The sequence below is a fragment of the Stenella coeruleoalba genome (assembly GCF_951394435.1).
Source record: "Stenella coeruleoalba genome assembly, chromosome: X".
NCBI lineage: Eukaryota > Metazoa > Chordata > Mammalia > Artiodactyla > Delphinidae > Stenella > Stenella coeruleoalba.
In genome coordinates this window covers 54,379,868-54,405,109 of record NC_137152.1, presented here as the reverse complement: position 1 = coordinate 54,405,109, position 25,242 = coordinate 54,379,868, and the positions used below count along the sequence as shown (strand labels likewise).

The window sequence follows — 25,242 nt, the reverse complement described above, 5'->3', positions numbered from 1 at the left end:
TTATATGATTGTCAGCTCCTGGGTCTCAGGGAGGCCATACTGTACTTTGTCAAACAGCTTGCACAGGGTCCTGATGTAGAGTGCGTGGTACTTGTCCACCATCTTTTTGTTTGGCTTCTTAATCTTGGGAATTGGCAGGGGCTCCCCAGCTGTGGGGAAGGAGGAGAGACAAGCATCAGACCTTTCCCCCCACCCAACTCAAATTACCCATTCCTCAGAGGGAGCCACATACTGAAACTCAGTATCTGGGTCCCCTTCCCTTCCTTTGTTCTTTCCCTCTGCTCCAACCCCATACTGTCCCATGTTCTCCAAATACCTAATCTCGTGCATGCTTAAGAGAATGAGAGTAAACTCAGAGAGTGCTGAAGGAATGTATGCGAGTAATGATGCCCTCATGGCAGCTGCTGAACTGTGTCCCTCCCGTGAATGGCCACAACTCTGATCTGTTTAGTTGTCCTCCCCACCCTGCCCTCAACCACGGCCACTGGAATTCCCATTGCCTGTCCCAGCTGTGTGCCAGGTCCCCTGAGACTTGAGGGATGACCTGAATGGGGGGAATCAAGAACCAGAGTGGTCCAAAGATGCTGAAAAACTTAACAACAGTGGTAATGGGCCGATTGAAAGGCAAGAAGCCCCAGGATCCTCGAGTGAGGCCCCGGCCGTGGAAGGTACAGAAACTTAGTCTCAGGGTTTTTTTGATTCTGTCCTGCAAGGTTTATTTGGAAGAACCTTAGCCACGTGCCCTCAGTGAAGGTCTCTTGATTGTGAACCTCATTCTCTCCAAAGGAATAGGAGGGAACAAGGTATGATCTGCAAAGAGACGTGCAGGAGTGTGAGTTCTCCCAGGAAACTCCCCGCAGTGAAACCCTCTCCAAGGTAGGAAACCTCTACAATCTCCCCATTATAAGACAAGAGTCCAAGAACCCAAGCATCTCCAGCCTTGTGTCTCATTCTTGCTATGCTCCACACCCACCTCCCACAAGTGAACACTTTGAGGGGAGTTGCTGCACCTTGTCTTGTGATGGGAGGAAAGTAATCTCAGGAAATCTAATAGCCCTTATTGTACCCAGCATCCAGAGTGATCTTCCTAAACTGTGTATCTGGACATGTCACTCTTCTCTTTAAAACTCTTCCAGAGCTCCTCACTTTGTGCCACGCTGCTTAGCAAGGCCTTTGTGCTCTAGCCTTGCCTACCTGGCTAGCCTCCCCTCTCCTCAGCCCTTTGTTGCAATCTGCTTAGCCATACTAAGTGTGCTACGTTCTTGCTTGCCTATGCGCCTTAGTACATCCTGCTCCCTCTGCCAGAAACGCCTTCCCTCTGCCTTCACGTGACTAATTCTATTTCGCCCTTCACTACTCAGCTCCAATTTCATCCCCTGAACCACCTCCAGTTCTTTGAGCCCCTCCATTTCCTCCCACTCCCACCTCCCTCATCTGGTGCTTACCTCTTTCCTACACTAACACTACCCCAACTCTGTACTACAGTCATCACCTTGCCTGGCTGACTCCCAGTAGACAGCAAGCTAATCAAAAGGGGGAACTATGTCTTATTCATCTCTGAAGCCCAGGGCCTGGCATAGTGCCAGACATGTCATCATAGGACCTCACTGAATGCCTGTATTTTTCTCCCTTTTGGTCTAACTGGTAATGCCTACTGATATTTCAATTCACAGTTCAGATGTCACCCACCTATGAAACCTCTACTTTGGGTGGAAGGCTTTCCATCAGTTGGTGCTCCCATAGTGCTTTATACATATATCCATTATGGCACATCTTTCATTCAACAAATATGTATTGAGTTCTTTCTATGTGCCAGCACTTTTTTTTTTTTGAGGAAGAACACTACCACCTCTTCTTCTTTTTTTTTTTTTTACATCTTTATTGGAGTATAATTGCTTTACAATGGTGTGCTAGTTTCTGCTTTATAACAAAGTGAATCAGTTATACATATACATATGTTCCCATATGTCTTCCCTCTTGCGTCTCCCTCCCTCCTACCCTCCCTATCCCACCTCTCTAGGTGGTCACAAAGCACCGAGCTGATCTCTCTGTGCTATGCAGCTGCTTCCCACTAGCTATCTATTTTACGTTTGGTAGTGTATATATGTCCATGCCACCCTCTCGCTTTGTCCCAGCTTACCCTTCCCCCTCCCCATATCCTCAAGTCCATTCTCTAGTAGGTCTGTGTCTTTATTTCTGTCTTACCCCAGGATCTTTATGACATTTTTCCCCTTAAATTCCATATATATGTGTTAGCATACGGTATTTGTCTTTCTCTTTCTGACTTACTTCACTCTGTATGACAGACTCTACATCCATCCACCTCATTACAAATAGCTCAATTCCGTTTCTTTTTATGGCTGAGTAATATTCCATTGTATATATGTGCCACATCTTCTTTATCCATTCATGCGACGATGGACACTTAGGTTGTTTCCATCTCCGGGCTATTGTAAATAGAGCTGCAATGAACATTTTGGTACATGACTCTTTTTGAATTATGGTTTTCTCAGGGTATATGCCCAGTAGTGGGATTGCTGGGTCATATGGTAGTTCTATTTGTAGTTTTTTAAGGAACCTCCATACTGTTCTCCATAGTGGCTGTACCAGTTCACATTCCCACCAGCAGTGCAAGAGTGTTCCCTTTTCTCCACACCCTCTCCAGCATTTACTGTTTCTAGATTTTTTAATGATGGCCATTCTGACCGGTGTGAGAGGATACCTCATTGTAGTTTTGATTTGCATTTCTCTAATGATTAATGATGTTGAGCATGCTTTCATGTGTTTGTTGGCAGTCTGTATATCTTCTTTGGAGAAATGTCTATTTAGGTCTTCTGCCCATTTTGGGATTGGGTTGTTTGTTTTTTTGTTATTGAGCTGCATGAGCTGCTTGTAAATTTTGGAGATTAATCCTTTGTCAGTTGCTTCATTTACAAATATTTTCTCCCATACTGAGGGTTGTCTTTTCATCTTGTTTATGGTTTCCTTTGCTGTGCAAAAGCTTTGAAATTTCAATAGGTCCCATTTGTTTACTTTTGTTTTTATTTCCATTTCTCTGGGAGGTGGATCAAAAAGGATCTCGCTGTGATTTATGTCATAGAGTGTTCTGCCTATGTTTTCCTCTAAGAGTTTGATAGTTTCTGGCCTTACATTTAGGTCTTTAATCCATTTTGAGCTTATTTTTGTGTATGGTGTTAGGGAGTCATCTAATCTCATACTTTTACATGTACCTGTCCAGTTTTCCCAGCACCACTTATTGAAGAGGCCGTCCTTTCTCCACTGTACATTCCTGCCTCATTTATCAAAGATAAGGTGACCATATGTGCATGGGTTTTACTCTGGGATTTCTATCCTGTTCCATTGATCTATATTTCTGTTTTTGTGCCAGTACCATACTGTCTTGGTTACTGTAGCTTTGTAGTATAGTCTGAAGTCAGGGAGCCTGATTCCTCCAGCTCTGTTTTTCGTTCTCAAGATTGCTTTAGCTATTCGGGGTCTTTTGTGTTTCCATACAAATTGTGAATTTTTTTGTTCTAGTTCTGTGAAAAATGCCAGTGGTAGTTTGATAGGGATTGCATTGAATCTGTAGATTGCTTTGGGTAGTAGAGTCACTTTCACAATGTTGATTAATCCAATCCAAGAACATGGTATATCTCTCCACCTATTTGTATCATCTTTAATTTCTTTCATCAGTGTCTTATTATTTTCTTCATACAGGTGTTTTGTCTCCTTAGGTAGGTTTATTCCTAGGTATTTTATTCTTTTTGTTGCAGTGGTAAATGGGAGTGTTTTCTTGATTTCACTTTCAGATTTTTCATCATTAGTGTATAGGAATGCCAGAAATTTCTGTGCATTAGTTTTGTATCCTGCTACTTTACCAAATTCATTGATTAGCTCTAGTAGTTTTCTGGTAGCATCTTTAGGATTCTCTACGTACAGTATCATGTCATCTGCAAACAGTGACAGCTTTACTTCTTCTTTTCCAATTTGGATTCCTTTTATTTCCTTTTCTTCTCTGATTGCTGTGGCTAAAACTTCCAAAACTATGTTGAATAAGAGTAGTGAGAGTGGGCAACCTTGCCTTGTTCCTGATTTCAGTGGAAATGCTTTCAGTTTTTCACCATTGAGGATGATGTTGGCTGTGGGTTTGTCATATATGGCCTTTATTATGTTGAGGAAAGTTCCCTCTATGCCTACTTTCTGCAGGGTTTTTATTATAAATGGGTGTTGAATTTTTTCGAAAGCTTTCTCTGCATCTATTGAGATGATCATATGGTTTTTCTCCTTCAATTTGTTAATATGGTTTATCACATTGATTGATTTGCGTATTTTGAAGAATCCTTGCATTCCTGGAATAAACCCCACTTGATCACGGTGTACGATCCTTTTAACGTGCTGTTGGATTCTGTTTGCTAGTATTTTGTTGAGGATTTTTGCATCTATGTTCATCAGTGATATTGGCCTGTAGTTTTCTTTCTTTGTGACATCCTTGTCTGGTTTTGGTATCAAGGTGATAGTGGCCTCATAGAATGAGTTTGGGAGTGTTCCTCCCTCTGCTATCATTTGGAGGAGTTTGAGAAGGATAGGTGTTAGCGCTTCTCTAAATGTTGGACAGAATTTGCCTGTGAAGCCATGTGGTCCTGGGCTTTTATTTGTTGGAAGATTTTTAATCACAGTTTCAATTTCATTACTTGTGATTGGTCTGTTCTTATTTTCTATTTCTTCCTGATTCAGTCTTGGCAGGTTGTGCATTTCTAAGAATTTGTCCATTTCTTCCAGGTTGTCCATTTTATTGGCGTATAGTTGCTTGTAGTAATCTCTCATGATCTTTTGTACTTCTGCAGTGTCAGTTGTTACTTCTCCTTTTTCATTTCTAATTCTATTGATTTGAGTCTTCTCCCTTTTTTTCTTGATGAGTCTGGCTAATGGTTTATCAATTTTGTTTATATTCTCAAAGAACCAGCTTTTAGTTTTATTAATCTTTGCTATCGTTTCCTTCATTTCTTTTTCATCTATTTCTGATCTGATCTTTATGATTTCTTTCCTTCTGCTAACTTTTGGGTTGTTTTGTTCTTCTTTCTCTAATTGCTTTAGGTGTAAGTTTAGGTTGTTTATTTGAGATGTTTCTTGTTTTTTAAGGTAGGACTGTACTGCTATAAACTTTGCTCTTGGAACTGCTTTTGCTGCATCCCATAGGTTTTGGGTCATCGCGTCTCCAATGTCATTTGTTTCTAGGTATTTTTTGATTTCCTCTTTGATTTCTTCAGTGATCACTTCGTTATTAAGTAGTGTATTGTTTAGCCTCTATGTGTTTGTATTTTTTACAGATCTTTTCCTGTAATTGATATCTAGTCTCATAGCATTGTGGTTGGAAAAGACACTTGATACAATTTCAATTTTCTTAAATTTACCAAGGCTTGATTTGTGACCCAAGATATGATCTATCCTGGAGAATGTTCCATGAGCACTTGAGAAAAATGTGTATTCTGTTGTTTTTGGATGGAATGTCCTATAAATATCAATTAAGTCCATCTTGTTTAATGTATCATTTAAAGCTTGTGTTTCCTTATTTATTTTCGTTTTGGATGATCTTTCCGTTGGTGAAAGTGGGGTGTTAAAGTCCCCTACTATGAATGTGTTACTGTCGATTTCCCCTTTTATGGCTGTTAGTATTTGCCTTATGTATTGAGGTGCTCCTATGTTGGATGCATAAATATTTACAATTGTTATATCTTCTTCTTGGATCGATCCCTTGATCATTATGTAGTGTCCTTCTTTGTCTCTTCTAATAGTCTTTATTTTAAAATCTATTTTGTCTGATATGAGAATTGCTACTCCAGCTTTCTTTTGATTTCCATTTGCATGGAATATCTTTTTCCATCCCCTCACTTTCAGTCTGCATGTGCCTCTAGGTCTGAAGTGGGTCTCTTGTAGACAGCATATATATGGGTCTTGCTTTTGTATCCATTCAACCAGTCTGTGTCTTTTGGTGGGAGCGTTTAATCCATTTACATTTAAGGTAATTATCGATATGTATGTTCCTATTCCCATTTTCTTAATTGTTTTGGGTTTGTTATTGTAGGTCTTTTCCTTCTCTTGTGTTTGTTGCCTAGAGAAGTTCCTTTAGCAGTTGTTGTAAAGCTGGTTTGGTGGTGCTGAACTCTCTCAGCTTTTGCTTGTCTGTAAAGGTTTTAATTTCTCCATCAAATCTGAATGAGATCCTTGCTGGGTAGAGTAATCTTGGTTGTAGGTTTTTCTCCTTCATCACTTTAAATATGTCCTGCCAGTCCCTTCTGGCTTGCAGAGTTTCTGCTGAAAGATCAGCTGTTAACCTTATGGGGATTCCCTTGTGTGTTATTTGTTGTTTTTTCCCTTGCTGCTTTTAATATGTTTCTTTGTGTTTAATTTTTGACAGTTTGATTAATATGTGTCTTGGCGTATTTCTCCTTGGATTTACCCTGTATGGGACTCTCTGTGCTTCCTGGACCTGATTAACTATTTCCTTTCCCATATTAGGGAAGTTTTCAGCTATAATCTCTTCAAATATTTTCTTAGTCCCTTTCTTTTCCTCTTCTTCTTCTGGAACCCCTATAATTCGAATGTTGGTGCGTTTAATGTTGTCCCAGAAGTCTCTGAGACTGTCCTCAGTTCTTTTCATTCTTTTTTCTTTATTCTGCTCTGCAGTAGTTATTTCTACTATTTTATCTTTCAGGTCACTTATCCGTTCTTCTGCCTCAGTTATTCTGCTATTGATCCCATCTAGAGTATTTTTAATTTCATTTATTGTGTTGTTCATCGTTGCTTGTTTCATCTTTAGTTCTTTTAGGTCCTTGTTAAATGTTTCTTGCATTTTCTCTATTCTATTTCCAAGATTTTGGATCATCTTTACTATCATTATTCTGAATTCTTTTCCAGGTATACTGCCTATTTCCTCTTCATTTCTTAGGTCTGGTGGGTTTTTATCTTGCTCCTTCAACTGCTGTATGTTTTTCTGTCTTCTCATTTTGCTTATCTTACTGTGTTTGGGGTCTCCTTTTTGCAGGCTGCAGGTTCTTAGTTCCCATTGTTTTTGGTGTCTGTCCCCAGTGGCTAAAGTTGTTTCAGTGGGTTGTGTAGGCTTCCTGGTGGAGGGGACTAGTGCCTGTGTTCTGGTGGATGAGGCTGGATCTTGTCTTTCTGGTGGGCAGGTCCATGTCTGGTGGTGTGTTTTGGGGTGTCTGTGGACTTATTATTATTTTAGGCAGCCTGTATGCTAATGGGTGGGGTTGCGTTCCCGTCTTTCTAGTTTGGCATAGGGTGTCCAACACTGTAGCTTGCTGGTCGTTGAGTGAAGCTGGGTGCTGTTGTTGAGACGGAGATCTCTGGGAGATTTTTGCCGTTTGATATTATGTGGAGCTGGGAGGTCTCTTGTGGACCGGTGTCCTAACGTTGGCTCTCCCACCTCAGAGGCACAGCACTGACTCCTGGCTACAGCACCAAGAGCCTTTCATCCACATGTCTCAGAATAAAAGGGAGAAAAAGTAGAAAGAAAGAAAGAAGGAAAGGAAAGAAGGAAAGAAAGAAAGAAGGGATGGAAGGAGGGAAGGAGGCAAGGAAGGAAGGAAGGAAGGGAGGAGGGAAGCAAGTAAGAAAGAAAAGAAAGAAAGGATAAAATAAAGCTATTAAAATAAAAAATAATTATTAAGAAAAAAATTTTTTTAAAAAGAAAAAAAAAAATGGATGGATAGAACCCTAGTACAAATGGTGACAGCAAAGCTATACAGACAAAATCTCACACCGAAGTATACACATACACACTCACAAAAATAGGAAAAGGGGAAAAGAATAGTAAATCTTGCTCTCAAAGTCCACCTCCTCAATTTGGGATGATTCGTTGTCTATTCATGTATTCCACAGATGCAGGGTACATCAAGTTGATTGTAGAGCTTTAATCCGCTGCTTCTGAGGCTGCTGGGAGGGATTTCCCTTTCTCTTCTTTGTTCGCACAGCTCCTGGGGCTCAGCTTTGGATTTGGCTGTGCCTCTGCGTGTAGGTCGCTGGAAGGCGTCTGTTCTTCGCTCAGACAGGACGGGGTCAAAGGAGCAGCTGCCTCTGGGACTCTGGCTCACCCAGGCCGGGGGCAGGGAGGGGCGCGGATGCGGGGCAAGCCTGCGATGGCAGAGGCCGTCGGGATGCCGCACCACCACGAGGCACGCCGTGCGCCCTGCCGGGGAAGTTGTTCCTGGATCCCGGGACCCCGGCATTGGCGGGCTGCACAAGCTCCCTGGAAGGGAGGTGCGGACAGCGACCCGCGCTCGCACACAGGCCTCCCGGTGGCGGCAGCAGCAGCCTCAGCATCTCATGCCCGTCTCTGGGGTCCGTGCCGTCAGCTGCGGCTCGCGCCCGTCTCTGGAGCTCCTCCAAGCAGCGTTCCCAATCCCCTCTCCTCGCGCACCAGGAAACAAAGAGGGAAGAAAAAGTCTCTTGCCTCTTCGGCAGGTCCAGACTTTTCCCCGGACTCCCTCCCTGCCAGCCATGGTGCACCAACCCCCTGCCAGCTGTGCTCACGCCGCCAACCTCAGTCCTCCCCCTGCGCTCTCCCGTCCTTATTCTTTTGTCTCGGTTTATTCTTTTCTCTTTTGCCCTACCCAGGTACGTGGGGAGTTTCTTGCCTTTTGGGAGGTCTGAGGTCTTCCGCCAGCGTTCAGTAGGTGTTCTGTAGGAGTTATTCCACGTGTAGATGTATTTCTGGTGTATCTGTGGGGAGGAAGGTGATCTCCACGTCTTACTCTTCCGCCATCTTCTCGATCTCCTACCACCTCTTCGTGCCAGCATTTTTTTAAGCCCTGGGGACACATCAGTGAACAGAATGGATTAAAAAAAAATCTCTGTCCTCATGGAGCTTACCTTTTATTGAGAGAAGACAGACAATAAACAATAATAATGAACAAATAGAAAACCATATATGTAAAGAAATAAAATTGATGATGTATGAGGAGATGATAAGCGCAATGGGAAAAAGATCCAGCAGGATGGTCAGGATAGACCTTATTGAGAAGAGACATTTGAGCAAGGACCTGGAGGAGGTAAAGGAATAAGCCAAAGAGTTATTTGCAGGAATAATGTCCCAGACAGAGGGGACAAGTAGAACAAAGGCCCTAAGGGAGGAGCGTTTGGCTTGTTGGAGGGACAGCAAGGAAGCCAGTGTAGCTCTAATGGAGTGAGCAAGGGGGAGGGCAGTGGCTGATGAGATCAGCGATGTGGCAAGATAAGTTAGGGTCTTGCAGGCCCTTGTAAAGACTTTGGTTTTGCTCGGTGTGAAATGGGAGCCACTGGAGCATTTGGAGTAGTGACATGATCTGACTCACGCTGAATAGGATCATCCTGGCCACGGTTGAGAATAGACTCTTGGATGTGAGGGAGGCAAGGGTAGAAGCAGAGAGAGCACTTAGGAGACTGTTGTAATAATCCAGGGGAGAGACGATGGGGTGGTAAACCAGGGGGCGATAGTTGAGATGGTAAGTGGCTGGCTTCTGGAAATATTTTGTAATTATATGTGAATATGTCTGTCTTCCATTGGACTCTGAGTTCCTTAAAGGCAAGGACCAGGTCTTATCTATTTTTATATCCTTAATGCCTAGTACTATGCCTGACACACAGTAGCTGTTCAGTAACTGTGGAATGAATGCATTCTATTTCTCAAACCAGATTATATGCTCTTTGGGGGCAGTATCCATGTCTTTTGCATGTTTGCAATCCCCACAGCATCAAGCCCAGTGCCTTCCTTGCCCTGGGTAAGTTCTATGGGCCTCGCAGTTCATGGGTTGATATAGACTGAAGCCCCACTTCCCCAGACCCCCAGCCTACCAGGCTAATGGGCAGAAGGTAAAGGTCTTTTACTGTTTTTTCTCTAACTTCAAGCTTTAAAAGTACCCACCAGAATGTGTCTGGAGGCCCAAACACCCTTAAGGCACAGTGTGAGCGAGTAGAGAGAAGCAGTCAGAATGAAGAGGGAACCCACTCTAACAGGTTTCCAAGGAAGGGCACCATTCTGGATAGGTGCTACAGGGGACCTATGGCACCCTGATGATAGGGCACCAGAACCTAGGGACCCACCCTGTCTTCAGTGCCAACCTCACAAAACCTTTATGCTGTTTAAGGAGGACGGTAGAGGCTCCTGCGTGGCACAAGAGGGCTTCAGCAGATCCACCCTCCACAATAACCACAGCATTGCCCGAGCCTTTCTTGGTCAGCAAATACTTCAAGGCCAACTCACTCACTGGGCACACACCTGTGAAACCAAAGAGTCAAGTGGTATAACAAACTTGGTGCTTGAGGACGGGGTAAGGGGTTCCTCCAGGGTCTTCCTGCTGGAGACAGTTCTTCTGTCACCAGACTGTGCTTGTTTCCACTCTTCTGTCTTTAACCTCCACATCCTGGGTTAGCCCTGAGGTTGGTCCTTAGGGTCAGCTGCTTGCCTTGCAGCTCTGTGCTACAACAGTTGGGGCTACATTGAGTTCTTCTGCCTACTTTCTCTTAGCTCTATAGTATTTAAGCCCATCCCTTCCTTCTCTACCCAGGAACTACAGCTGTCTTCCACTCTCCCCAGGCTGATGGCAATTGAGGCTCTCCAGAGTTCTCTTCCCTAGGAGTAATGAGGAATAGCCACCACCATCCTGCTTCCTCCTTAGAGCAACCCGGCAAAGGGAAGCCAGTGGCTGCGGGTTCTGGAGAGTAGGCAGACCCAGGATCCTGTCCAAGCCAAATTGAAATGTAGATGAACCATGGAATGACATCTTGCTGCTCTACAACAGTCACAGAGTCTTTCCTCACCTCTGCTTCCCAACTCTGCCCTGTGCTCACCTTCTGTTCCCTCCTGGGATGGAAGACATTGGCTCCAGGCCACAGTCCTTGAGATCCAGGTTCATACCAACCTCAGAGGGGAGCAGAACCATCCTCTGGGACTCTAGTGGTGCCACCTGGCCCCTCCAGATATCAATGTATCTTACCTTTTAATGTTTGGCTTCAGTTGTTTTCTGGTGTCAAGAAGGATGGATATTCATCCAAAGAGAAGGACATTTGGCACAGTACCCCGGCTTGAAGCCTGGCATGGGGAAGTTGTCCTGGATTCTGACAGATGCCTATCCTTTATCCCTTGATGTCTTACGCAAGTTCAAAGGGGTTCGCAGGAGATGAGGGTCATGGGCCAGGAGGGTACCAGCTAGTATGAAAGACTTGAAAGTGTCTTTGAGATGCCCTGAGATGAGAGCTGCTACGTAAATGACTGGCCAAAAGAAGCCAGTTGACATCCCCCAAGAGTCAGGCAAAGTTCATCTGAGCTGTACCATTCATGCCTCATTTTCCTTATATTTGGTTTTGATATTTGGCTTTTGCTTTCTGCTTTCCACTTTGGCTTTGATCCTGAACTCCAGGCTTCTGCTTCCTCTTCTGAAAGGATCCTTGGCAACTCTTATGAATGCCTATAACTTATCCTGCTGCCTAATCAAACCCCACCTCCCAGATCTTGGACAGAACCTGAGGCTTGGCCACATATTCCTGTTACTGGCTCAGTGTGTTCTGGACTCATTTCCTACTAAGTCCTCTTCCAGCAGGGAGTGAGAACTGGACTGACTGTCAAGGCTTATAGAAGTTGGAGCCCTGAGGTAGGTCAGAGAATGGAATGATTTCTTGTACTCACCCATTGACATCACATAATCTCGCACAATTGGGATCCAGAAGATCTCTTCCAAGGTCCCTACATAAGGAGTGATGGCTGGGAAAATCCGAGCAAAGCCAGTGGCCTCAGTGGGAAAGATGATGAAGACACCATAAGAGAGAATGCCATGGGGGTGGTTGGCAATGATATAGTTGTGTTTGGGACAGAGGTCATGAGTCTTCACCAGCTGTTAGAGGGAGATTGAATCAGAGTAGTGGATAGAAGGAAGAGAGGACATGTGGACTCAGATCCCGGTAGGTAGCCTGTGTTTCCCTTGGGGAGCTCCAAATCCCTATTCACTGGGATGTCTTCACTGTCACATGATTGCCAGGGGTTATGATGCTCAGAGAGGCTGACCTGGGTCTGCCACTCTGAGGCAAGGTGCTATCCATTTGTCTCCCCACCTGCCCATCCATCTTGGGTCCCTGCTCTGCATTATGCCTCTGGGCCTTGATGTCCACTGCTGGCCACCAAAGCCTTTGAAAACATAGGGCTGAATGGAGAGGGAGTGTCTGGGCAACAGGGACTGAGGGCACCCAGTGGAAGCGTAGTCATCTTTACTGGGAAGAAATTTGGAAATGCTTCCAGAGGGTCCAGTTTCGTACCCAAGTTGAACGCCTACCACCTGCAGGTACAGAAGGGAAGGAAAGACTGGGTGAGATCTTGCCAATCCCTCTACTTCTCCTGGAGGTGGAGGGTTCTTCTTAAAACATTCAGGTCACTAGAGGGGCCTCTTTCTCACATTTCCATATCGGGCACAGAGCTATAGGTACTGTCCCTGAATCCAACCCTCAAGGAGACACAGGAAGCCCCTGCTCCTCTGGAGCAGTCAGAAAGGTGGGAGGGAAATAGCAGGAGGCTGGGAGCACCCACCCAGAAACCAGCCTCAATTCTTCCTGGGCATCCTGGCAGAGACCTCTGTTACTTGCTGAGCTTTGCCCTCCTGTCTCCCACCCCATCCCTCTACCTTCCTGTGCTCCTCTCCCTCTCTCCTTCGCTTCGCCTCCCTGACCTCCTTTCCTTTCCCTTTCCTCTTCTTTCCTCTCCCCACCTCTTCTCCCTCTGTCTCTCTCACTCTCTCCTTCCACCCCCACCCCAGCCCTGTGGTTCCATCCTTGGTACAGACAGGGACCACCACTCTTCCCCTGTTTCTTTCCTTGACTGTGGGTGTTCGTCATAGGAGAGCCAGGCTAAGGCGAGCACGGACAGCATGCCGAACTTAGTGAACACCAAAAAGTAGGGTATAAGAAGAATAGGAATAGCTCCTGAGGGGACGCAAAGGGTTCATGCCCTTCAGTTCCCTTCAAGTTTAATACACCTCTCATAACCCCGATCTCTGCTCTGTAGTGAAGGAGCAGGTTGAGGCCGGTGTGAGACTCTTCTCTCCTCATCCCCCCCGACCCCCTAACCCCCTCCTAGCTCTGCTGTGGTCCGGGAGGACCTCTGAGTCCCTGGATCTGGGTCCCCTTGGTGGCTGAGATCTTAACTGAGGACAGCAGAACCATGACGTTCTCAGAGTAGGTCCTCAGCTGGGGTCAAAGGACAGCACTACTTGGCAATTGGAAGGAAACAGCATCTTGGGCCGGTGGCTTACATCCCCGTTCTGGGACCTCAGGAAGTTCTTTCTGAAAGCTCAGCCCTCCTTCCTTTGTGGAACTGCTCTGTCAGCACATTCTAGTGGAGAGGGGCGGCCTGCAGTGTACGGGCTGTTTGATGCTGAGAAGAAAACACATATTAGAAACTGCTTTACTTTGTTCGATTTTGTCCCATTCAAAATGTCTCAAAAGTTCAGAAGGGGAAAAAATCATCTCTGTTAGCAAAGAAAGGGTCACAGCAGGCTGTGAAGTGCAGACATGGTACATCTTACAGCAGTGGGAGTTGAATTCCATTTTAAAATATGCATTCATGAGAAAGAGGGGCTCAGTACACATATTGTGAATTTAAAAATACCCAGCTAAAGGAATGACTTCTTTGACCAGATAACATCATAGTAGATAAAAGTTTCAGAGAAGGGGAAGAAACTCAAGAGTTACCTGCCAGCAGGTTTGTCTCTAGCATTTTGGGCTTAGATGAAAATAACAGGAAAAAGATGGAATGGGCATTTAAAAAAAAAGTCGTGTTATGGAGTAGAAGAAACCTTAGTGATAGGCTGAATTCCCCTTACAAGAGCTGGCTGAAGTGGTTGTTGTAAGCATACTAATTAAATAGGAAATAGCAGGGGGAGGAATTTTATGGGAAGATTGCCATGGATACAAATCTTGCTACCTCTGACCCTCATAAAAGATGAGAGTAGGGGGCTTCCTTGGTGGCGCAGTGGTTGAGAATATGCCTGCCAATGCAGGGGACACGGGTTCGAGCCCTGGTCTGGGAAGATCCCACATGCCACGGAGCAACTAGGCCCGTGAGCCACAACTACTGAGCCTGCGCGTCTGGAGCCTGTGCTCTGCAACAAGAGAGGCTGCGACAGTGAGAGGCCTGCGCACCGTGATGAAGAGTGGCCCCCACTTGCCGCAACTAGAGAAAGCCCTCACACAGAAACGAAGACCCAACACAGCCAAAAATAAATAAATTAATTAATAAATTTATTTTTTAAAAAAGATGAGAGTAAATTTGCTGGGTAAGCTTCAGAAGAAAACTCAGATAAAGTTAAATATGAATCATTATTAATTATTTTTCAACTTCTTTATTGGAGTATAATGGCTTTACAATGGTGTGTTAGTTGCTGCTGTATAACAAAGTGAATCAGCTATACATTTACATATATCCCCAGATCCCCTCCCCTCCCTCTTGCATCTCCCTCCCACCCTCCCTATCCCACCCCTCTAGGTGGTCACAAAGCACTGAGCTGATCTCCCTGTGCTATGTGTCTGCTTCTCACTAGCTATCCATTTTACATTTGGTAGTGTATATATGTCAATGCCACTCTCTCATTTCGTCCCAGCTTACCTTTCCCCCTCCCCATGTCCTCAAGTCCATTATCTACGTCTGCGTCTTTATTCCTGTCCTGCCCCTAGGTTCTTCAGAACCTTTTTTTTTTTTAGATTCCATATATATGTGTTAGCATACGGTATTTGTTTTTCTCTTTCTGACTTCACTCTGTATGACAGTCTCTAGATTCATCCACATCTCTACAAACGACCCAATTTCGTTCCTTTTTATGGCTGAGTAATATTCCATTGTATATATGTGCCACATCCTCTTTATCCATTAATCTGTCGATGGACAGTTAGGTTGCTTCCATGACCTGGCTATTGTAAATAGTGCTGCAATGAACATTGGGGTGCATGTGTCTTTTTGAATTATGGTTTTCTCCGGATTTATGCCCAGGAGTGTGATTGCTGGATCATATGGTAACTCTATTTGTAGTTTTTTAAGGAACCTCCATACTGTTCTCCACAGTGGCTGTATCAATTTACATTCCCACCAACAGTGCAAGAGGGTTCCTTTTTCTCCACACCCTTAGAGGGATTTTTTTTAGTAGATTTTAAAAGTATTTAATTTAATGGGATTTTCTACACAGGTGATCATGTCATCTGTGAATTAGGACAGTTGTATTTCTTACTTTTCAATCTGAATGCTTTTCTTTCTTTTTTTTTTCTTCTTGCTTTATTGCACTTGCTAGGACTTTTAGTATAATGTTGAATACAAATGGTGAGAGTGAACATACTTGCTTTGCTCCTCATCTTAGAGAGAAAGCTTTCAGTCTTTCACCATTAAGTATGATGTTACCTGCAGGGTTGTTTTTTTTTTTACAGATGCTCTTTATCAAGTTGAGAAAGTTGCCTTCTATTCCTAGTTTGCTGAGAGATTTTATCATGGATTAAAGTTTGTCAAATGCTTTTTCTACATCAATTGATATAATTGTGTGTGTTTTTTCTCCCTTAGGTGGTTAATATGCTAGGTTACGTTGATTGATTTTCAAATATTTACCCTTGCATTCTGGGATAGAGCCCACTTGGTCATGGTATATTTGTTTGATTTGCTAGTATTTTTTTTTTTGAGGATTTTTGCATTTATATTCATGAGGGATATTGGTCTGTAGTTTTCTTTTTTGTACTGTTTTGTCTGGTTTTCGTATCAGGGTCTGGCCTCATAAATGAGTTGGCAAGTGTTCTTTCGTCTTCTATTTTCTGAAAAAGATTGTGTAGAATTTGTGATATATCATCTTTAAAATGTTTGGAAGAATATGCCGTTGAAACCAACTGGGTCTTCAGATTTCTGTTTTGGAAGGTTTATAACCTTCCAAAATTAAAATTTAATTTAGTTAATAGTTACACGTTATCTGTTTCATTTTGGGTGAGTTTTGGTTGTTTGTGGTTTTCAAGGAAGTCTTCAAATGTAATTGTTAATTTGTCTATTTTTTTTCCAGTTCTGTTAGTTTTCACTTCATATATTTTAAAGCTCTATTGCTAGGTGCATAGACATTTAGGATAGTATGTCTTCTTGGTGAATTGACCCTTTTACCATTATGTAATATCCTTTTTCACCCTTGGTCTTGACTTAAAAAAAATAAATGTAAACCTGTACACCCTCCAATTACTAATGATTACTAGCTTAAGTTAAAGATGGTACCAATATGAATCTAACTGGGTCCTTTCTTCAAATCATTTCTGATTCATCTTTCTTGCTCACTTTCCCCATATAGTAATAGCCAACATTTACTGTACACTCATCATGTAAAACTAAGTATTTTACATGTGTATTTTATTAAATCTTCATAAAGCCCCCATTAGGACAATAAGCATTCTCATTTTGTGAATGAGGAACCCAGGTTCAGAGAAGTTAAATAACCACTTAAGGTCACACAGCCAGCTAGTGGGTGAGCCAGAGTTGAGAACTCACACTCTTCCTCCAGAGACTGTACTCTTCACCACTGAGCTCTAATTATCGCTTTCCTTTAGTCAATTGTTAATTCCCGTCAGTTCTGTCCTCCAAACATCTTTCAAATTATTCTATTCCCCACCTCCATGCTACCATCCTGTCCAAGCCACCATTCTCTCTCTCTAAGCCGACTGCCAATGTCTCCTAAACAGGTTACCTGCTTCGATTTGAGCCATGATGCAGCCAGCATGTTAAATGCAAATCTCTGTCCTTCTATAGCATATAACCAAGAACATGGCTGGTTTGTCAAAGAGACATTTCTGTGGCTCTGTGATTACTTAACGGATCAAACTTAATGATAAATATGAGAACCTCTGGGGGTTAATGGTAATTCAATAATTCAACAACTCACATGGCTTCCCATGACTCTTAGGATCCAGTCCAGTCTCATAAACTTGGTTCTGAAGGTCCTCCGTGATGGAGCCCCTGGCCACCCCCTAGTTCTCTGCATGCCACCATACTGTTCTTCTGTCAGTTTCTTCAACTCATTCTGTTCCCCAGCCTCCGGGCTTCTGTGCATATTGTCCCTTTTGCCTGGAAGACTCTTTCCTCAGCTCGTTGCCTGGCTAGCTCCTATTCATATTTCAGGCCTCAGGATAAATGTCACAGTTTCAACATTTTGGAGCTATCTTTAACTTCTCTCCCTTTCCAAAAAAAAATCTCTCCCATTCATCCTCCTGCCTCTGTCTCCACTGTCACTGCTGTGGTCTAGAACTTGATCTCCTCTGGTCTGGACTGCAGGCTTTTGTCTATTCTTGCCTGCTGGTCTCTTCCCCTCCAGTCTATTTTCCATGCCGCAGATATATTTTTAAGGCACAGTCATAATGTTGTTTGCCTCCTCTGAAGCCTTCAGTATTTTCCCACTGCTGACAGGATAAAGTCTGAACATGTTAGCCTGGTGGTTTTTTTTTTTTTTCTGTACGCGGGCCTCTCATTGTTGTGGCTCCGGACGTGCAAACTCAGCGGCCATGGCTCACGGGACTAGCCGCTCCGTGGCATGTGGGATCTTCCCGGACCGGGGCACGAACCCGTGTCCCCTGCGTCGGCAGGCAGACTCTCAACCACTGCGCCACCAGGGAAGCCCTAGCCTGGTGTTTAAGGCCCTCCATGGGCCGGCCACATACACCTTCTTGGCCTCATCTCTCAGCACCGGCACTCATACCCCTTATGATCTAGCATGAGGTGATCATACCCAGACCACCGTAAGGACATGGGGTGATCTGAAGTGGCTCATGGATGGAAAGTTATTTTAATGTGTAGTGAATAAAAGTGAATTCATGGTGGTAATGTAAAGTTTCCTGTTAGAATATATTAATTTAGGGGCTTCCCTGGTGGTGCAGTGGTTAAGAATCTGCCTGCCGATGCAGGGGACACGGGTTCAAGCCCTGGTCCGGGAAGTTCCCACATGCCGTGGAGCAACTAAGCCCGTGCGCCACAGCTACTGAGCCTGTGCTCTACAGCCCGCGTACCACAACTACTGAAGCCCGTGTGCCTAGAGCCCGTGCTCTGCAACAAGAGAAGCCACTGCAATGAGAAGCCCGTGCACCACAACAAAGAGTAGCCCCTGCTCGCCGCAACTAGAGAAAGCCCACGCCTATCAACGAAGACCCAATGCAGCCAAAAATTAAATAAATGAATGAATAAATAATTTTTTAAAAAAAGAATATATTAATTTAGCTTACAGGAATGAGTCAATTTGGGGAAAAAATGTTAAGTAATAATAGCACAGGTGGTACTCAGCTGTGGAAAGAACCAGAAAGTGGGAGGCAAACGGCTGAAGAATGGGAAACGGGGGTCCAACCACCTTAGTCTACTCCCCATTCTTTCAACCCACCATGCAATTTCACTTCTCCATGCCTTTGGTGATGCTGTTCCCTTATTCTGACTACCCTCTCTCCAACTTTCTGTCTATATCAAAATTCTCTCAGCCGTCAAGGCTTAGCTCAAATGATACCTCCTTGATGATATCTTTGCTTATTCTCTGGTCAGAATGAAGAGTTCCCTCCTCTACACACCCACAGCACATTACTTCTGCATCTATTTGGCCCTGTTTCATTTTGCTGCTTGTGTAGTTAGCACCTTACATGTCTGGCCCTTTGCCTTTTAGACAGTAAGCTTCTTTTTTTTTAATAAATTTATTTTTGGCTGCGTTGGGTCTTCTTGCGGTGCACGGACTTCTCACTGTTGTGGCTTCTCTTGTTGCGGAGCACGGGCTCTAGGCACGCGGGCTTCAGTAGTTGTGGCTCGCGGGCTCTAGAGCGCAGGCTCAGTAGTTGTGGTGCACAGGCTTAGTTGCTCCGTGGCATGTGGGATCTTCCTGGACCAGGGCTCGAACCGTGTCCCCTGCATTGGCAGGTGGATTCTTAACCACTGCGCTGCCAGGGAAGCCCTAGACAGTAAGCTTCTTGAAAACAGCCTTCAGCATAATGCCAAGCACAGGAGGATGATTCAGGATAAATATATTTGTTACATTCAGTTGTAGCACAGGGAAGTTTGATTTCAAAATTCTCTAAGTGGCAGGTGAATGGTAACAGGGAAAGAAACCACCAATGCCCTTATTCCAAATAAATAAAGAAAGGCCTTCTGAGGTTCCAGGGTGTGCATGAGTGTGTAAGGCTATGGGCAGCCTGTCATTTCTAGTGTAAAGCGAAAACCTGGCGTCTTAATCAGTTGGCTCAAAGCCTTCAGAAATCCAAGAACGTGACTGGTTTGTCAAAGACGAATTTCTGTGGCTTTGTGATTACTTATTGGATCTGTATTACTATAAATGTAAGAACCCGCGGGAGTAAAAAAAAGATAATTTAGTAATTCAGCAAACATAGACTGAGCATACCTCGTGTGAAATCCCTGTGCTAGAAGCAATGGGGGCAGGCTTGGGGCCTGGAAGGAGGAGGGTGAAGAGCATAAGTATGAAAACGATGAAAATAATGTAAGTATGGTTACTGATACCTTGTATAGAGCATTTATTGTCAACAGGCACTCTGTTCAGCACTTAATGTACATTATCTCATTTAATCTTCTCACGACCCTGAGAGGTAGATAATTTTATTATCCCCATTTTACATATGAAGAAACTGAGGCTCAGAGAGGTCATGTATCTTCATTTCAAGCTTTGGGAAAAAAAGTATGTAGCATTTGTTGTGTCTTTATTATGAACCAAGAGCTACTTTAAGCACTTTGTGTATGCTTAATTAATTTAAGTCATATTAAGACATGTAAAAAATAAAGTTCCTGCTTTCCAGAAACTCATGGTCTAGAGGGGAAAACTGATACCATAAATAATGGATATATCCTAGAGGGTGAGAACAATACAGTTAGGGTTCAAATGTCATTATATGGGGACAAAAGGAGAAGGCCATTCTTTACTACCGGGCAACCTAGAAAGGCTTCTTACAGAAGGTAAGATTTAAATTGAATCTTGAAGGAAGAGTAGGATTTTGACAGACAGATTAGTGGTGGAAGGGCCTTCCACGCACAAGGAAGAGCTCGAACGAAGGCCTGGAGATGGAAGAGTCCAAGGTCTGTGAGTAATACCATAACCTGCAAAAGTACAGGGAGCATGGGAAGCCATGGAACAGGAGATGACACTGGGAAGGAAGCAGGGGAGCTCAGGTCCCATACTGAATGGAATGAGAAGCCAGTGATGGTTCTTAGCAGAGGAAGAGCGTGATCATATCTGTGTATCAGTGAGATCATTTGAGATGACTGTGCGAGCAGGAGAAACGGTAGGCAGGGAGGTCAGCTGAGAGTTGCAGTGACTTAGATGAGAGGCAATGGGAACCTGAAATAGGCTACTACTTCTGAAATCAATTTGAAAGATACTATGGAGGCAGAATGTTCAGGGGTTTGCAGTTGACTGGATGTAGGGGGTGAAGGAGAGGGAGTAGTGAAGTGAACGATGCCTTGAAAGGGCCTGCGGGAATGCTTGGAAGGTATCAGAGTATCTGCCTCATTTTCTAGGATCTAGTTACTCATTATTCTTCCTGAAGGTGCAATGAAATCAGAGTCTAAGGTGCCTGTCTTAGAAGTGGTAGTCACTTTTCTGTTGATCAAACGTCTTCTGAGGTGGGGTGGTTGGGCTCCAATGTCAATTTCTATCACAGAAAGAAAATGAACATCGACTGAGGGTTTTCTTTCCTCTTTGATTATCAGAATGGTCTTGAGAGCTCTGTTCTACAATGGTAGAGGGTGAACGACTTACTTGCACAAGCTCACATAACAAGTAAATGGCAGACCTGGTCTGTCTGACTCCCAAGAGTATGTTCTATTTTTTGTATTATCAGCAACCAGAGATACGAGGCAGACCCACACACACACACAAAAAGATGTCCATGAGAGAGAAAAAAGAACAAGAGGTGGACTTAAAGGTCTTTACTGAGGAGAAGAAATCTGGAAGAATCAACAGTGTCAAGCCTGGTGTTGCAAGAAATAGAACAATGACAAGACGTGGCTCCTGTTTTCATGGAGCTTATTGGGTAGAGGAGGCAAAGGGTATAAAGGCTGCTATGCAACCGAATTTTCCAAAGTGCTCTGGACTTTCACAGATAATGTAGTCTCAGGTTGCCAGGACAATGTTGCAGAGAAGGTATGACTTGAGCAGTATCTCAAAGGAAGGGTTGTCCAGGGATAGTCCAGGAAGGGTGATCAGGGAATCTTTTTTTTTTTTTTTTTTTTTTTTTTTGCGGTATGCGGGCCTCTCACTGTTGTGGCCTCTCCTGTTGCGGAGCACAGGCCCAGCGGCCACGGCTCATGGGCCCAGCCGCTCCGCGGCATGTGGGATCTTCCCGGACCGGGGCACGAACCCGTGTCCTCTGCATCGGCAGGTGGACTCTCAACCACTGCGCCACCAGGGAAGCCCAGGGAATCTTTTAAGTGTAGGAAATAGAGCAGAAGTGAAGGAGTGAGAGAGTAAGTAACCTTGGCATTTTTTTAAACATCTTTATTGGAGTATAATTGCTTTACAATGGTGTGTTAGTTTCTGATTTATAACAAAGTGAATCAGTTATACATATGTTCCCATATCTCTTCCCTTTTGCATCTCCCTCCCTCCCACCCTCCCTATCCCACCCCTCTAGGTGGTCACAAAGCACCGAGCTGATCTCCCTGTGCCGTGAAGCTGCTTCCCACTAGCTATCTATTTTACGTTTGGTAGTGTATATATGTCCATGCCACTCTCTCACTTTGTCACAGCTTACCCTTCTCCCTCCCCATATCCTCAAGCCCATGCTCTAGTAGGTCTGTGTCTTTATTACCGCCTTACCCCTAGGTTCTTCATGACCTTTTTTTTTTCTTAGATTCCATATATATGTGTTAGCATATGGTATTTGTTTTTCTCTTTCTGACTTACTTCACTCTGTATGACAGATTCTAGGTCCATCCACCTCACTACAAATAACTCAGTTTCGTTTCTGAGTAATATTCCATCGTATATATGTGCCACATCTTCTTTACCCATTCATCTGTCGATGGACACTTAGGTTACTTCCATGTCCTGGCTATTGTAAATAGAGCTGCAATGAACATTGTGGTACATGACTCTTTTTGAATTATGGTTTTCTCAGGGTATATGCCCAGTAGTGGGATTGCTGGGTCGTATGGTAGCTCTTTTTGTTCTGTGAATAGATTGCCTGGAATACGAGCTTCACCTAGGGGAAGAGTAGGGGGAGGAGCTGGTAAAGAGTTTGAGGCAGGGGGCTTCCCTGGTGGCACAGTGGTTGAGAGTCTGCCTGCCAATGCAGGGGACACTGGTTCGTGCCCCGGTCCAGGAAGATCCCACATGCCGTGGAGCGGCTAGGCCCGTCAGCCATGGCCACTGAGCCTGCGTGTCCGGAGCCTGTGCTCCGCAACGGGAGAGGCCACAACAGTGAGAGGCCTGCGTACCGCAAAAAAAAAAAAAAAAAAAAGTTTGAGGCAGAGAGTGGAGCAGGGCCTTGAATGCCCACAATAACACATTTGTACTTCATCAAGAAGGCAAGGGAAAACCGCTGACTATTTTTGAGCAGCAGAGGGCTATAATCAAAGATGCCTTTGAAAGACTCTTCTGGCTGTAGGCAGTGGAATATATGGGAGAGGGTGGAGAATAGAAGTCCAGGAAAGAGGATATTGCAACAGTTTAGATAGATGGCAATAAAAGCCCAGAAAAGAAGAGACAGATGGAGAGCCATCCTTTAACTGGAAGCTGGGCCTCAGAGGGGCTCTCAGGAGCATTGCCTAATTCCAAGGGTCATGAATATTTATATTCCACATCTCCCCCAAACCATCTCTTCATTCTTCTCTCATCGCTTCTTTCCTCCTTCTTGTCCCTCTCTCTGCCTTTTCTCTCCCCCTCTTCCCTACGTTTTCCCCCATCACTCCCAGTTGTGCTCAGTAATCAGCCATGATTCTGAACATCATTCAGGAAGGAGGAAAAGCGCTGAGGGAGGCTCTGAGCAAGACAGAAAGAATGAAGGAAAGAGGGTGAGAAAAAGAAGGAAGAAAAGAATTAGGAAGGAGGAAGGGAGGGAGGAAGGAAGGAAGGACACTTTTCTGTAAGGAGTATTTAGTGGGAAACAGGCCATGGACCCCTTTGGCAGTCTGGTGAAGCCCTTTTCTGAATAGTATTTTTAAATGCATAAAATAAAATACACAGACTTACAAAGGAAACTCATCATAGTAAAACACCGTTATCAAAATATTGCCAAAAATGTCGTACAGTAACATGGGCTTCTTGATTTATGCATTAAATAACCACGCCTAATGGTAGTTCCAATAACTGTTGGAATTTGGAAGTGGTAACGAGCATAAATGAACTTTTTTTTTTTTTTTTTTTTTTTTGCAGTACACGGGCCTCTCACTGTTGTGGCCTCTCCCGTTGCGGAGCACAGGCTCCGGACGCGCAGGCTCAGTGGCCATGGCTCACGGGCCCAGCCGCCCCACGGCATGTGGGATCTTCCCGGACCGGGGCACGAACCTGTGTCCTCTGCATCAGCAGGCAGACTCTCAACCACTGCGCCACCAGGGAAGCCCATAAATGAACTTTTGAGATGACTGCAACAACTGGCATGTGAAATGTAAATCTCTGTGATGTCTATTACCGACAAATTCACAGGTTATTTCTGTGGTTTGCTGCCTACATTCATCATTTCAATATGAGGTTAGTGAAAACAAACAGGTAATTTTTTCCATCCAAATTCAATGTTGTCCCTCCCTGCCTCATTCTAGGTCTATAGGTCCCTAGTTAAGAACCACTGCTCTACGGGGTCATATAGCCTCCCACAGATTGGACTTGGCAGCCTCCTAACCTGTCCCATCCTTCAGGATGACATTTCTCCACGTCCAGTTTCCAAACTTGCCCCTGTAATTGGCTGCTCACAAAGCCCTGGTTTCTGACTGAGAAAAGCTTCGAGCTCTCAGCCCATTTGCCCGGCACTGATGACTGTCATTCTCTGAGTCCATTGAAGAACTGGCCCTTTCTCAAAATTCTGTCTAATGAGTCACTCACGCAGCCCGCAGATTTTCCATAATTCTCTCATCATAGTCTTATACTGGAAAATCACCTTACATCTACCCAGTAACACCAACTCTGCCCCTGCCCCCGAATAGGACTCTTTTCAGCTAGTTCACAGGGGGCAGTCCTGAGAGAGGGCTGGGGTGATCTTTAAACCAGGAAACCTGCAGCCTCACTCCTGGCCTTCATGCCCCTCAGATGGGAGGAGAGAAATCTAATGGACTCAACAGTAGCCATCTCTCTGGGTGGAGAGGCACAGTCCTTCCCAGAGAGAGGGGACCAACCAAATGATCTCTTTGGAGCCCTCCTCATCTGGAGATTCCTGGTCTCTTTCTTCATCTGTTCCCTTGTGCTTTCCAGCCCCTGGGGTTCACTCACCTAAAAAGACATAGACTGAGATCCACTGCAAAACAGAGAGTGTTTGGAGGCTTTCCTGAAGATCCAGATGGGAGAGGAAGGCCATGGCCATGGTGCTGTTCTGTTGTGATAAGAAGGCTGGTGCCTCCAGAGCTGAGCTGATTGCAGGTGCTTTGCTTTAATCTCATCACTGAGTCCCTTCATCTGCTGGAGGTTTTAGCCTTTTCTCCAGTCTTCCCTGTTCTCTCCCCACAACTTCCTATGCACACACCAGGCTTTAGCTCATACTTTCTAATCTCTCTAATATGCATCCTTTCCCCACAGGTGCTCAATTGCCTCGGGCTGGTTCTAGCGCCCTGTGTGTGTGTGTGTGTGTGTGTGTGTGTGTGTGTGTGTGTGAGGAGGGGTCCCTGATATATTAGTGCAGGAAAAGGGAATGGCTTAGGCCTCAAATAGGATCTCTGAAAAGCAGTCTGCCCTGGTGGATGCTCTCTGACTCCTCCTGTCTTCTGCTGAGAGCCACCTAGTCGACTAGAGCCTTCTTCTGCATGAATATCTAGACTTCTCAGATCCCTCCTTGTGCCTCTGTTCCCAGGGGTTCTGTACCAGTGGCCAATGGGAGAAGCATTGCACAGAGAGCAGACCTGGCTTTTGGTCCTGGCTCCGCCAAGTTCCTCCCCGGACGCTGTGGGGGAATCGCTCTGTCTCTCTAGATCTGTTGTTGGGAGGCAATCTAGCGGCTAAAGGCATGGACTTCAGAGCCAGATAGCTGGGGTTTAGATCTCAGCTCTGCCACTTACAAGTTGGCAAACTGCCGTGCCTC

General features: G+C 44.6%; 1 protein-coding gene across 1 annotated transcript; it reads right to left on the bottom strand.

The window, feature by feature from the left end:
* LOC307180547 (diacylglycerol O-acyltransferase 2-like protein 6) lies at nucleotides 1-24,818 on the bottom strand (the record flags this gene model as incomplete). The annotated part of the gene is given in 10 exon segments (XM_079910927.1): nucleotides 1-149; nucleotides 598-715; nucleotides 717-810; nucleotides 10,096-10,270; nucleotides 11,678-11,882; nucleotides 12,251-12,270; nucleotides 12,273-12,320; nucleotides 12,834-12,868; nucleotides 12,870-12,960; nucleotides 24,441-24,818. Coding segments are annotated over 10 exon segments (1,026 nt in total). The 5' UTR covers nucleotides 24,532-24,818.
* Nucleotides 24,819-25,242: the final 424 nt, after the last annotated feature.